Below are 14,917 nucleotides of genomic sequence, written 5' to 3'. Positions count from 1 at the left end.
ATGAGGACTATTCTCCATCTCTGCACCTTATAAGAATATGGAACAGCAACTTACCTTGTTAGTAGACAATCCACTATTGTCGCAAAATATTTTGGGCTCCATGAGTTTTGTTTTGGCTTACAGATCATTGACAAAGTGCATCTGGTTTCTCAATCTGTTACTTTTTACAATTCTGACCTCTTATTGCGATGCTACAGACCGCTGTTTGAGAATACCTTGGGCCGAGCGAAAAATTTCAAGGCACACCCAATGCACAATATATCGCAGATTCGTATCCTATAATGTGGCAGGCAGAGTTGTTGGGAGCTAGTATTTTTCCCATACAGACTTCGTAATGGAACTGACAAATAGACGTCATTTTATTTTATTATACACTAAAGTCGTGTTAAAAAAGCTTTTGCTTAAGGTAATACTAAGTTAGGTGTTGCGATCAATAATCGATATTGGAATTGTATGTTCTTTGTAGCTTATGACCGTGATCTTTGGTCTACAACAGGTTTTCGGCTGCTTGAGTGTTGGCCGCGGTTGAGTGTAGTTGTGTATATAGTTTTGGCAATAAATGTGTTTTTGATACAAAGAAACCGTGGAATACTGCGTCATTTTTCGATAGTCCAGTAATAATTAAAAAACCCGCACCTTTTCTTGGACCCAGAGCCGCAAAGGAATCAACGCCTAGACAACAAGAAGCCACATGGACAACGCGGACTCAGCAGCATCAACAAAGGAGACATCATGGCCAGCTCTACTAAAGTACTATACAGCCATTAGCCACACCGTAACGGTATCCTTATGGAGATAACTTTTCCTGCACAGTAGAGCGGGTTCGTGACAACTGGGGGCTCTTTGCCGGGATTAAGACATTTATATGTACTGGATTGACGAAATCTGTTGTGCAGAAGTCTAATGACCACGTGGTACGAAGAAGTGCTATAAATGGAAGTCAAGGGAGACGAAACGAAGCAGTAAAGTGGACTGACCACACGTGTGAGGACCCAGACTGAAAAGATAAGTACATTTGTGTAGTGCTGTTTATTCCTTTTATTACTTTGTGCGTGAAATTTCACGAAAATGACCATTGTGAAAGAGGAAAGTGGTGCTGAATCTGAGCAGGATTGTGAAAATTTGTTAGTCTTTGGGGACGCAGACATGCCGATTAAAACGGAAGATGAGTCAGTCAAAGAAGCGGATCAAAGTCTTAATTCATCAGAACGTGAGACGTCGGACATTAAATCACTGTTACAAATGATGGAACAATCGTTAGCTTTAAATCAGACTGTTGCAGCCCGCTTACAAGCTAATGAAGAACAATTGCAAAGCATGAATCAGACGGTCGCGGACAGTTTTCGTGTTATAAATCAGAAAGTGTCGCGTCTAGAGGGAACTATGAACAAAAAATTTGATAATGTCTTACTTTGGGGTAATAAACTTCGCAACGGTATATCAAAGATAGACAAGAAACTTAGCAAGGCAGAAACAAAGATTTTGGCGGTAGAATCTAAAGTGGGAGCAGTAAAATCTAGTCTGAGTAACAAAATTCAGTCTGTAAAAAATCAACAGGTCACAGACAGAGAGAAAAATGCAAAGTGTTTTGTTAATGTTAATAGTCAAATAGATACAGTTTGTGTAAATGTTAAAGCTATGGCAGTAGATCTTGAAAGTAGAGTAGACTCGAAACTAAATGTTGTGAATGATAAAGTGGAAACAGTCAGTAACACAGTAAAACTCCACGAGATTGAAAGTAAGACAGATGTTAGTGAATTAAAAAGTACAGTATCAGAGTTAAACCAAAAGTTTGAAATATTTAGCAATGATGTAGCTAACAAAAATTTTTCTATGGACACATGTACCTTATTATCCAATATTCCAGTTAAAAACTTTTCTAATGAGTGTAGTTTGCATCCTGTTGACTTTCTGCAGAGTTGTAGAGACAATTGTTTTCCCAATATGAGTGAAAGTTTCAGAATTAAGTTTGTTAAAAATATTTTGGAGGGGGAATCTTTATCATGGGCCAATCAAAATTTTTCTACTGAAATGTCTTATGCAGAATTTGAAATTGAGTTCTTAAAACGGTTCTGGTCTGAAACTGAACAAGCCAGGATAAAGAGCGAGCTGCTGAATGGACCAAATTATAGAGAAACACAGGGGACTATAAAACAGTTTTGTAAAAATCAACTGAAGAAACTTGTACATTTGAGTAAACCCTTTGATGAGCTCACACGGATAGTTACGAAAGTTGAAAAAGACTATTTCTTAAATGTGGGGAAACCAAAAGCAATCTTGTCGGATAACAGTTCTCAGTTTTTGTCTAAAGTTTGGAAAGCCTTTGTTGATAAATCAGGAATCAAACATGGTCAAATATCTGTATATAATCTGTCGTCAAACCCAGCTGAGAGGTATATGCGCGAGATTGGTCGTTTATTACATACATATTGCAGTCATAAACCTCCTACGTGGTATGACCATGTACAAGACTTTGAAGATGTTATGAATAGCTTGCAGCACACTTCCACAGGATTTTCACCTCATGAAATTATGTTTCATCTAAAACCAGACAACATTATCACTGAACTTGTAGAATTTCCACCATGCACAATGATGACTATGCATGAATGTGAAGCCATAGTCAAAGAAACCATGATAAAACAGGGGGAAATGAGAAAAAGACGACATGATAGTAAGATCAAAGCAACCAAGTTTAAAGTTGGAGATTATGTTTTAGTAAAATCACATGAGAAATCAAAAACTCTAACTTCTGAAATAAAGAAATTCTTTGATATATACATGGGTCCATTCGAGATTGTAGAGCATCCACACCCGAATGCATACTGGTTGGTGTATCCTAAATCTAGGAAAGTTCTCGGGCTAAGGAATATTGTTTCGTTGAAATTGTATAAACAAAAGGGATAAGACTAGCCTGAGAAAGTTAAAAGGTGATGCAAACAAAAGCTTTTCACTAGAAATTTTGTATATAAAAAATTGTCTGATTTTGATACAGTTTTGTGCCCTTGAAAATGTTTATTACTTGTTTAATATGTATTCACTGTATGAAGTGTTTGCAATGAATTTTCTGTGTAATATGCTAGCCACGTTAGTTTTTGATATTTCTGTATGTTTATGCAATTTGATTGATGTTTGATAATTTGTGTAATTTTAGCTTGTGTAACTCTCACACCACACTTGTTGAGACGTCATTTAAAACGCAAGCCACTAATCACCACTAAATCTGTCTTGCAACAATTAAGTTTTTTAAATTTTTTCTCTTAAAGGCAGAGTCCTAATTACTACACACTTAAGTGCTTGAAATGTCCAACTCTGCAAGGAGACAATTATTTTCAGTAAACCACATGAATTACTGTACATTTCTCTCTCAACCACTACAAATGCAAAGGCAGTAATATTTTTTAATTTTGATAAATACATACCATTCCAAAACTTTCATCCATGATTCTACCTTTGCACTTTTACTGTGAATATGAACCCTCGTAACAAACTGCCTGTAACTTTACTTTTGAAAACAATTGAATTTTTTTATCCTTGGAGTAATGTCTTTGTGATAAGATATTTTACACCCAATATGTTAATGCATTTGTATTACATGTTTATTGAATTTATTAGTATTTAAAGAATCTTTTTTTGGACCAGTTCATATCTGTGTAGTATTACCCAGAGAGATACTGTAAACTTCTCCCACTAGATAAACATTACCAGAAGGGTAACTATGTATCCTAACCATGTACTTACATATAAACATTATGTAACCAAAAGGTGATCTCTGTATGTGATTTTTAGATAACATGGCATTATAGTCAATGAAGCGATACAAACAGCTAAGCTTTGGAAACAGACCCACTGCAGGACAAGCAGAAATCAGACCTTTTAACGGAAGTCACCTATGTGCAGATGGACAATGTGGGACAGACTGTGAGTAGTGTGAAAAGTGGGCAACAAAAGAAATTAAAACAAGCCTGCAGTTAAAAGTTACAGTCTTTCAATGGTTTCATGTGAAGTGCTACAACATTATGGACTCTTTTAAGTGAAAATTGTGAATCTTCTTTCATATTTCATTTACTCTAAGGTTAAAAATTGTATGTTTTCCTTTACTGAGTATAACAATTTCAGTGTTAGCATAATTCGAAGGAAACAGTCATATTAAAAATTTTAATTTATTTAAAAACATATTCTTGGCAGTTCCATTATTCTGGTGTCAGAATTTTGTTCGCATTTTCATACTTACAAAATTCTTGGGGGGGCTATTGCAATGGAACTGACAAATAGACGTCATTTTATTTTATTATACACTAAAGTAGTGTTAAAAAAGCTTTTGCTTAAGGCAATACTAAGTTAGGTGTTGAGATCAATAATTGATATTGGAATTGTATGTTCTTTGTAGCTTATGACCATGATCTTTGGTCTACAATGGGTTTTCGGCCACTTGAGTGCTGGCCGCGGTTGAGTGTAATTGTGTATATAGCTTTGACAACAAATGTGTTTTTGATACAAAGAAACTGTGGAATACTGCGTCATTTTTCGATAGTCCAGTAATAATTAAAAAACCCGCACCTTTTCTTGGACCCAGAGCAGCAAAGGAATCATCGCCAAGATAACGAGAAGCCACATGGACAACGCAGACTCAGCAGCATCAACAAAGGAGACATCATGGCCAGCTCTACTAAAGTACTATACAGCCATTAGCAACACAGTAACGGTGTCCTTATGGAGATAACTTTTCCTGCACAGTAGAGCGGGTTCGTGACAACTTGCGCGATGCGTATCTGCAGCTGCTGCTGAGCAAGGTTTCTTTGACTTCTTTGGTCCTCAACACCCTATTTCAGCCTCACCAGTTTAACTGTTCGCCTTTTGGAATCTTACCTGTCTGGAATTTACCAAAGGTATTTGGAACAGTTGATTATGGAAATTCACTGTTGCGTCAGTTATCTTCATGATATCTGGGTCACGGGCCCTACTTGGGAGAAGCATTTACTAAATCTTCACACAGTTTTCCAGCACCTCTGGAGAATGGCCTTATCTGCAAGTTGAAGTGCAGTTTTTTCTCCCCAAAGGTGCATTTTTTTAATCGTGTGCTTAGTACAGACGGTCTTGTCCCCAAAGACGGCCACAATAAGGCCACTGTCAACCAAACAGTGGACAATAACCTCAAGAAGCTCCACTATATTTTGACAGATTTCTTATGCTCAGTTCATTCCCCTGGCTGTGCACATCTGTCAGCCTCTTAACTGGCTTCACCAGAAGCGCGTTAAGTTTGTCTCGTCTGCAAACTGTCGATGGGCTTCCCCCTCTCTCAAACTGTGTTTGTGCTCTGGTCTCTGTCCCACTTCTTTCACACTGGGTAATCCTTTAAGCTTGGCCTGTGACATGTTCCAGTATGGCATTGGTGCATTACTGTCCCACTGGAATACGGATATCGTCTAACAGCTCATCGCTTATGTATCCAAGATGCTTTCTGTTGTGCAGCATAATTATTCACATGCGGAAAAGGAAATGCCACAAGTTATTTTGGAGGTCATGGGGCGATGTTCCTCCTGATCGCCAACCACAAGCTGTTGGTTTGCACATTTGGGCACTGCTCCAAGCTGCCAGACAGTACCGCCCACTGGCTGCAGCGGTGGGGCTCTCTTTCTCAATGCCAATGCTGCTGTGGTATTGTCGCTACCAGTGAGGCCCGATATTGAGTTTGATCTGCAGGCTCTTGTGTTCACATTGGATGATGCCTTGCAGCAAACCCTGTTGGACTTTCTATAGACAGCAAAGTCACTACCACCACAGTTACTTTCCCGGACTGCATCGGGTGCAGATCCAGTGTGGTGTGAATTTCTCCTCCATAACTGGCTCAATGATGTGCAGATGGTTCTCATTCTTGCCACTGAGGAGCACACTGCCATGCTGTCATTCCTTCAGCATTGTATCCTCACATACACCAACTGTTGCATGTGTTGCACTAGGGTATGACTCGTATGAGAGAACTCTTAAAGACATCACATCTACTGGCCTGGCAATTGATTGTGACATTGAATATGTGGTGCATTCTAGCGAGGCTTGGGCACAAAACCAGGCTGCACTGCTCCGCCAGTTCTCTCCTTGGCCAGTCCTGGCGCATGCTTGGGATGGAGTGAACATTGATTTCAGCAGCTCTTTTTCGGGCAGCATTGATGGCTGGTGATCAATACATTGTCCACCTTTCCTGTATGTAGCTAAACTCTCTTCAATACCGCCGACTGCCACGGATAGCGCATTGTCAGTTATTTTTGCCTTTGAGGGAACCTCCAGGACCTGGTATCCGACAATGGTCAGCAATTCATGTCATGGGAGTGAGGAGTTTGCGTTCACAATGGTAGACAGCATGTGTCTACCACTCCATTCCTCCCAGCTTCTGCCACTGAAGTGCAGTGCTTTAGGCGCATGTTTAAGACCCAAATGAAATAGCCCGTGTCTGTCACTTCTGGTGACAATGCATTGTCGGGCTTTATGGCTGACGCCGGTCAATGGACGCAGTCCGGAGCAACGTTTGCAATGAAACCAGACATGGGGTCTCCTGTATTTGCTGGACCCGGAGCTACACTCCGCAGACCACTGTGGGCAACTGCATTTACCTTCCAGGGCTGTCGTATGGGCTTCGTACTTCGGCCAGCAGCAGTGGTGTGCCACAACGTTGTTTGTGGTGGATGTTGGGTAGGCAACAGCTGATCTACCAAGCAAGTCAGTTCCAACCGTACCTGGTGGTCTGCTGGTCAGCAGATGCATCACAACACTGTTCCATGTGAGCACTCCACTCACAGCGGCGTGCTTCCCCATTGCCCATTGCTGCCATCTCCAAGCCCTCCGTCGTCCTCCCCATTATCTGCAGCAGCAGCCTCCAGTGAAGCCTACACTTACGCTCCTAGATTTTGATCCACTCTCCTCCTCCTCCACCGACCCCCCCTCCCAATTGCTAAGGCAGTTGGCATAGCCTCCACTGCCCCCGGTGGACCCCCAGTTGCAGGTCTCGGTGTCCTTCCAGCAGAGTTGGCATTGCCTCCCATGTTGGTTGGTTCACTGTCCGATTCTCCAGGGATCTGTCTGTTCATTTTCAGCCTTATGTGGCCTTTTCTGGGGATGAGGGTTTACTACATAAACTAGCAAAGACCAGATGGAAGCAGATGAGCTGGTGTGGGGAGTGCAGCAGTATAGTGCGGAAAACTGCCATCTATGCCACATATGACACACAGTAGGGGCAGACTCACTGGTGGAGTTGTTTACCTGTTGGTAGCAGTAGTCCAGGTGGGCTAAAGTGCGCGTCATTTATGTTGGCGGCCAAGTTTAGGTTCGTTCTGTGCATCTGACGTCACAAAACAGCCAATGAACAGAGAACGACGTTGCCAGATCTCAACTGCAGTGCATAGCGTGGACGAGTGTCTTCAGTATTAGAAACATTCAGTCATAAACAAAGAAATAGAACAAAAGCGATGTCTTGATAGCAGACTTTCTTTTATAGAAAGTTTGGAAAAAGCGTTCTTTATACCAATTGCTTCATATTCTATTAATTAATTAAACCAAACAAGCAATAAGACTCCTAATTCAGGCGATAGGAAGGAAAGGTGTTTGTATCAATCTCATGAACCGCTTTTTCGCACTAAAGAAGAGTGGTAATTGTTTATTTCCTATTGTACTTCGACGAAGCGTGAGTAAAATTCATAGTCAAACCAAAAGTGTTTGTTAGTATTTTGCGTGAGCTGTTAGACTCCTCACTGTGTACTGTAGGCAGACGATCTGCATTAGCGTAATGGTTAAGGTGTTCGACTTCTACGCGAAAGGTTATGAGTTCAAACCTTGTGCGGAGCTTGATATTTTAATTATTTAAAAACAATATCGAAGTGCCTTACTTCATGAATTATATTTGTTTGAATGCTTTGTCTCTTCATAAACCCTTTCGCTGCTGCAGACACGTGCTCCCCGCATTCCGCGCTGTGCGCAATTTTGTCATCACTGCACCGCTCGCCTGTGCAGACACATGGTGTCCCACTGTTTTGACACACTTATCATTCGATTTCACAAAAACTATTTGGCCCAAAAATCTGATTTTTACACGTCTTCTTGACTGATACCTTCCCCCACAAATGACTTAATTTTGTTTCGATGTTCAACGCAGTTATTATGCAGCATTAAATGTAGTAAACCATTGCACGAAATTTTGAAGAGTTTGCAGAGGTAGAAGTCCATAGCGTATACTTTCCGTATGGTCGATTTTAGTTGTCACAATCTTGAGAATGAAATGTGGACAAGATAACTGAATTTCATATAAAATTTACTGTGTAACAATATCTCATTTAATTTAAGTACCACATAGGTGTCGTATGTAATATTGAGAAATATTCCGTCTTTCGCGACTGTAATAAAAGTTTTATTTACACCGGACGCGTTTGGCTTTATTTTAAAGCACTTCAATCAATGATAGGTATGGCACATACACAATGGTACTCATGTTCTCTTTATTGTTTTTGTTCCACAGTCGCAGTTTCACCAATGGTACTGAAATATATTCCCCTTCTGCAACTGTAATAAGCGACTTATTTAGACCAGATGCGTTTCTCTCTTTTGAAGCATCTTCAGTGGACAGTATTTTGTCTCCTCCATTGCCAAGTCACCTTTCATAGTTTTGTGCTGCGGTAACACAATATTCAACGTTTGTGTTGGCTGATCAGTGTTTTAGCAAATAAATGATGTTTGTGTGTGCCACACACAAAAATTATATTTGACATAGCTGAGAGCACTTCACTGATAGACGGTATACTCAAGTCCTAATGTTTTTGTAAGTCCACAGTTTTGTTTAATGTATTTTGTCTACTTCCTTTTGATTCATTGAAGTGCTTTAAAATAAAGCCAAACATGCTCAGTGTAAATAAAACTTTTGTTACAGTCGCGAAAGACGGAATATTTCTCAATATTACATACGACACCTATGTGGTACTTAAATGAGATATTGTTATACAGTAAATTTTATATGAAATTTAGGTATCTTGTCCACATTTCATTCTCAACATTGTGGCAACTAAAATCAACCATACGGAAATATACACTATGGACTTCTACCTCTGCAAACTCTTCAAAATTTCGTGCAATGGTTTACTACATTTAATGCTGCATAATAACTGTGTTGAACATCGAAACAAAATTAAGTCATTTACGGGGGGAAGGTATCAGTCAAGAAGACATGTAAAAATCTAATTTTTGGGCCAAATAGTTTTTGTGGAATCGAATGATAAGTGTGTCAAAGCAGTGGGAACACCATGTGTCTGCACAGGCGAGCAGTGCAGTGAGAAAATCGTGCACAGCGTGGAATGCAGAGAGCACGTCTTTGTAACAGCGAAAGGGTTAATGCGGCCGTGGTGGCTTTACTTCATGAACTGCGCGCTCCCCCCTAAACGTAAGCTTGCAAACTAGCTATACTATGGCACTGCTTCTATTGGCGCGTGCGTCGTGTGCAACTGGCAACGCAGCAGTCTCCCGCATCTGGGCGGGCATGCGCGAGCCGCCAAGATAAAAGAATTGAACTATAGTGCTTACTTGGTGTTCCATCACTATGGATCATCACCTAGAATATCATGTCGTGTGTTGTGCCAATCGCTCAGGCATTAGTCATCCTCCCTAGTCACACACCACATTCTTCCTGTGCTCATCTCTACAAGGGTTTGGACACATTGCTTCCCGTAGATTGACTAGCATGGCAAGTTTGTTTCCATCTCGCAGGGTTTTGTTACCTGGCAGTCACTGAACCACCACTGGCCCAGTGAAGTATACATCCCCATCACATAGTGAATTGCCATTGTCACACCTATGTAAATACTGAAGCTTGTGTAAACAGTGGGAAATTTATAATTATGATAACAGAAAAGAGGGTGTGAATTACAACAGGGGAAGTAGGACATTTGAGGAGTGCGATAAAAATGTCCAACACTGCAAAAATGTTAATTCTGAAAACATAAAAGCAGGTTTACACTATACACTGCTGCCATTTTTTCTCCCAAATTATTCTGTTCACTAATTCTAGACTTCTGAATACCTTCTCCTCTACTTCACTTTAACTATTTCTTACATCTCTTATGAGTGGACTCTTTTTTTACAAATCTTCTGGTCTCGTATATTTAAAATCTTAAAGGCAATCTTCACTCACAGCCTGGTTCCCCTTCAAATAATGCCCCTCTTTAAAACAACAACAGCTACCAATGCCAGTCTCATCATTAAAGTTTTATCTTCATATCCCGTAAAGATATGATCTGGCCAATTCACAATGAAATCAAATAGGCCGGATTGAGAAATCCACTATTTGATGGAAGAGATGTTCAGCAGTGTCTCTCAATAAATAAAATCTTTGTTTTGGTGCCTGGAGAATTTTCTTTTATGGGCATTAGGCTATGGTCTGTGCCTCACATTTCGTCTCCTAAAGCTGAAGATGTCATCAGAGGCTATAACAGGGTGTATACGTGGACAAGGCAAAAAAATTCCAGGATTTTTCCCGGTTAAAAATACACTTTTTCTGTGATAAGTGCAGGATACTTTTCCTCGGAGCTGTAAAACTTGTCAATCCTTCGAAGGGTTAAGGTTTCATGCACTGGCTTGAACTTCCCGGCACATTAGTAAACAGCTGTGAGTGGGGGAGGGGGGAATTTGATGTGCAGCAACAAGTACACTGCATATTGTCATATTACAAAGGTATAAATTCCAGTTCCACCAAACATAGCACATTAGTTTCCGAAGCATTGAAATCGAGATTGCGATGCGCTTTTGTAAGTCAATCATAGCTCGTGTCACATGATCTCGCCAGCCAATAAAAGCACATATTCTGAGCATAGGAACATGTGATGTAGTCAGTCAACAGCAACAACACTGTTAAGTAGCGTGAATATAGAAGTATGAAAAGTTAATGGTTTGAATTAATATACAAAGGTGGCTACAAGAAAAGCTAAGCTTTCACATATAATACTGGTCTCTAAGATCAATTAGCCACCAGAAAAGCTAAGCTTTTTCACGTATAAATTGGTCTTTCTTTACGTGTGTTACACTTCAAGATACACAACACAAATGTATCAGTAACATTTTAAGTTTTAAACGAGAGTCAAACGCTATACGATTTAAGAAATTCATAGCACAATCTCATATGTAACATAATTCATCTGACGTAAAAGGAAATTTACATTGAAAGTGGTGCTTTTCAAACCACCATTCGCAATATTCTCCCGCGAGCTATTAGAAACAGGTTTGTTTCAGCACTTGCCATTGATAGCCAGAAAACAGTAGTTACTGCCCGTGCCCAGCTATGACGATGTAGGAAGCCTGTATGTTCATATGTTTGAAGCATGAAGAGAACTTACATTACATAATAAAATAAACAGGACATCAGATGATACTCCAAAAGCATGGGAATTTCACAAACCATACTAAAATATCCAATTCCGCTTAAAGTGTACATTCATATGTCCAGATTCACAATGAAGTGGGCCCCAACCTGATATTAAGCTTTCTAGTGTGGTTTTTGGGTTGTAAATTTTCTTTGAGTACCAATATTGCATTATCTCGTGTTTGGATCTTTATTATCAATAATGCCATACGTGCCAGAAGATGAAAACAAGCACTTGAAATCCAGCAAACAGTTGAAACTAGTCAATAGCCTGGAACGAAACATTTTGTTTCAAATAAATTGACTGCCTCAGCTCAAAAGATTAATAACAGCCAAATTTCTTTAGCAAACCAACAAACTTCACCATTCTGCAAGGTGATTAATGCTTGACTGTTGAAAACCTGGAAATAAAATAAAACAAAAAAAACTGAAACGAGTAACATATTTTAGCCTTCCATAATTATGTGAATATATTTTAATTCAACTGATGGCTCCTGGCCACAGAAAACCATTTTGTTTTTATTTGACGTGATAGCTGTAAACGAAGAGGAAACAGCACACGTGCCACAAAATTTTTTACGGGTAGCATCTGACTGCTTGCTACAGCCGATACACCCAACAGCCACACTTCAAGTAGCCTGAAGCGGGAGAATGTACTGTTCATACGTGGTCAACTGCGCAGGAGCATGAGCCGGTTGGCATCTGCTCTAACGAAGCTAACGTAAACAATTGTGATGTCACACTCATCGCGAGCAGTTTGCTGTTATGAAGTACTGCATAGTCTTTCGTCCGAATGCCTTTAGCACATTTTTCTGTTGGCAGACACTTGGATGTGCAGTTTGTTTAATTGTAAATGGCGCATTTCCTTTGCAACTTGTGTTTTACTTTATTTTTTTCCTCTCGTTTATGTTTTATTGCTACAATATAATTCTGCAGTAGTGGGGTAGAGTAATATTCTTTTTTAGACAATCAGTTGTTAGCAATCAAAATTACAAAAATTTAATTGAAAACTAAAACACTGTAAAATTCCTGGAATTCTAAAAAATTCTCATGTTTTTCCCAGTTTTCTCCCTGATGAAAAAATTCCCGGGTTTTTCAAGGATCTCCCGGGGTGTATACATCCTGTATAAAGGCTCAGATGGCGTTTTCAAACTTAAACACGCTCAGCAAGCTGAACTTTTTACATATATCCACACACAGGTCAGTCCACAACATCATTAGACTGCTGCCAAAGATCGTGGAATCATGCCAGTGTGTGTTATGGAGCTTGTAGTCAGGAAGAGTTTTAGCTGTTTGCTTTATTCAGCACTACCCATGCCACAAGTTGTCCAGTTTCAGTCATCATTTTTTGTAAAAGTTGTTTTTGTGCTTTGGAATTCCAGCATCCTGAAACAGTTCCACTTGCTGAGCAAGTACAGGTCTGAAATGGCTATCCATGTCTTTATGGCCTCTGACAATTTCCCCAGCATTAAGAAACTAGGCAACAGCATTAGCAGACAAAACAACAACAGGCATGGAAATAGGCCTTGAAACAAAGTCCATATTAGAAAAACCTCAAGGGATGCAAATACTGGCCATGAAAGCCTGCATTGTATAATCTCTATTACAGTGAATCTTGTGTGTGTGTGTGTGTGTGTGCGCTCTCTCTCTCTCTCTCTCTCTCTCTCTCTCTCTCTCTCAACTTTAGCTTAATACCTATTCAACGAAGTGTGTGATGGTATTCCCTGAGCAATCTCCTGGCTACCATGAAGATGACTGTATTTACAGATGCATAAGTACAACTGACACAGAAGTATGTATATTAAATAGTAAGTCTTTTTTCTGCCAAATAAAGAGGTCAATGGTTTTGTTGGCTTAGAGATAGTAGCTCGCCTTCTCCCTGCTAAACAGCAAGCAACTCTACTACAAAATAACTTCATACAACATATTTTAAGGTTAATAAAATAATAATTTTATTCGTACCTGCTGAATACCAATAACTTCATTCACACAATCCAAATTTGAAATAATATTGAGTCTCACTTCTGAACATTCATCCTTAAGTTGTGATAAGAACAACGGAAGGAGATGCTCTATTGTGCTGAAATGGAAAAAACCAATTACTTTAAAGACTCAACACTTTAAAGCCACAAAGAATTAATTGCTAAGTTAAATTGCTACCAAAAAATTAAGAATAACGTCAGGTGCACACAAAATTTAAAAAATCCTAATAGTTATTACTAATAATGAAAGCAGGTGAGGAAATTTAGCTTCAACATGAAAACATAGAAACTTTCACAACAAAACACTATTACTTTTTAATTTGATAAAATAGTAAATTTTATTCAAAATAAATCAGTTAAGTTCCATCTAACAACTTAAATTGCAAATAAAACCAGTAGTAATATCACATGTCCTAGATTAAGTCAACCATCCAGTAGCAAGCCCCGTAGCATTCCTTGGCACAGTACATAGAGAAAGTTCGATCCTCAAATACAAGTTGGCCATCACTTGCACAAGTCTTCAACAGAGCATACACAGAGCAATTAACTACAAAGAATCAAGACACTTACGAAAGAAAAAGTTAATTTTTATTGTTATATGGGCAGCTGCTAAGATTGTCAAAATGCCTATACCCTATCACATTATTCAGAAAGAAGATAATGGATCAAGAGTGATCAAATAATCCCTTACAGTTTACTGCTGTGAAGATGTGAGACTACACTTCTGGAAGGGATTGATACTTGAAAGAGAGCAACATAACTTGTTAGAATATACTTCTGGAAAAGGTTGATACTTGACGAAGAACAATGTAATATTAAATCAATCAAGTTATTTTCATGCCTTTGGCATTTCTCACTGCCATGAGTGAAAATTGCCAACTACTAACAATGAGAAGACATTATCCTCATAAGGTTGATGCTGCAGTCTGGAAATTTCCAGCATGGGCTGAGTCAAACCTCTATAATAGGGATGAGGAAGGTTAAGTATAGAAGGACCCCCTCCATCTTTTCTGCAAGTATCCTCCACTCATATCCTTGTTGTTCCAACCATCTCAGAATTTCTGATATATTCAAGGACAGCAAGTAAAGTACTGGAGACAGTTTCAGGTGGAATTAGCAAAAGGAAGTTTTGTGACCCAGTGGGAATGGTCAGTGGCAGTATTTCACAATACTGCAGCATGACCAAGGCAGATATAAATTTAACACATTGGCCACTCCCAACTAATATGCTACCATTGGTCAGTACACAATGACATCACCAAGGAGACAGTAGTACTACATACCTAAATTCTGTTACACTAAGCAGTGACCATGCTGATATTCCCCAGTATATTTTTATTCCAATCATAAGCATAAGCTCTGGTACATTTTAAAATAACTACTGCTCTCATTATCAAGCTGGAAGTGATGTATAATACCAGGATTAAAAATAGAATGAGATTGCTCAAAGTAGCAGAACACTGTACATTCCGGTTTTACTGTCTTTTGCAGTTTCATACATTTACCTTTTACAACAATTATCAAAAAAGCATGAAGAAACAACATA

General features: G+C 39.3%; 1 protein-coding gene across 1 annotated transcript in view; it reads right to left on the bottom strand.

The window, feature by feature from the left end:
- Window positions 1-14,917, bottom strand: part of LOC124619593 (serine/threonine-protein phosphatase 2A 65 kDa regulatory subunit A alpha isoform) — a 112,005-nt gene that overhangs the window by 32,551 nt on the left and 64,537 nt on the right. Inside the window, exon 7 of the mRNA XM_047146094.1 lies at window positions 13,352-13,469. Within this exon, the coding sequence (XP_047002050.1) occupies window positions 13,352-13,469 (118 nt within the window). The remainder of the gene's footprint in view (window positions 1-13,351; window positions 13,470-14,917) is intronic.

Source organism: Schistocerca americana, chromosome 6 (assembly GCF_021461395.2).
Source record: "Schistocerca americana isolate TAMUIC-IGC-003095 chromosome 6, iqSchAmer2.1, whole genome shotgun sequence".
Taxonomy (NCBI): Eukaryota; Metazoa; Arthropoda; class Insecta; order Orthoptera; family Acrididae; genus Schistocerca; species Schistocerca americana.
The sequence above is the reverse complement of the archived record's forward strand: the minus strand, read 5'-3'. Positions and strand labels throughout refer to the sequence as shown.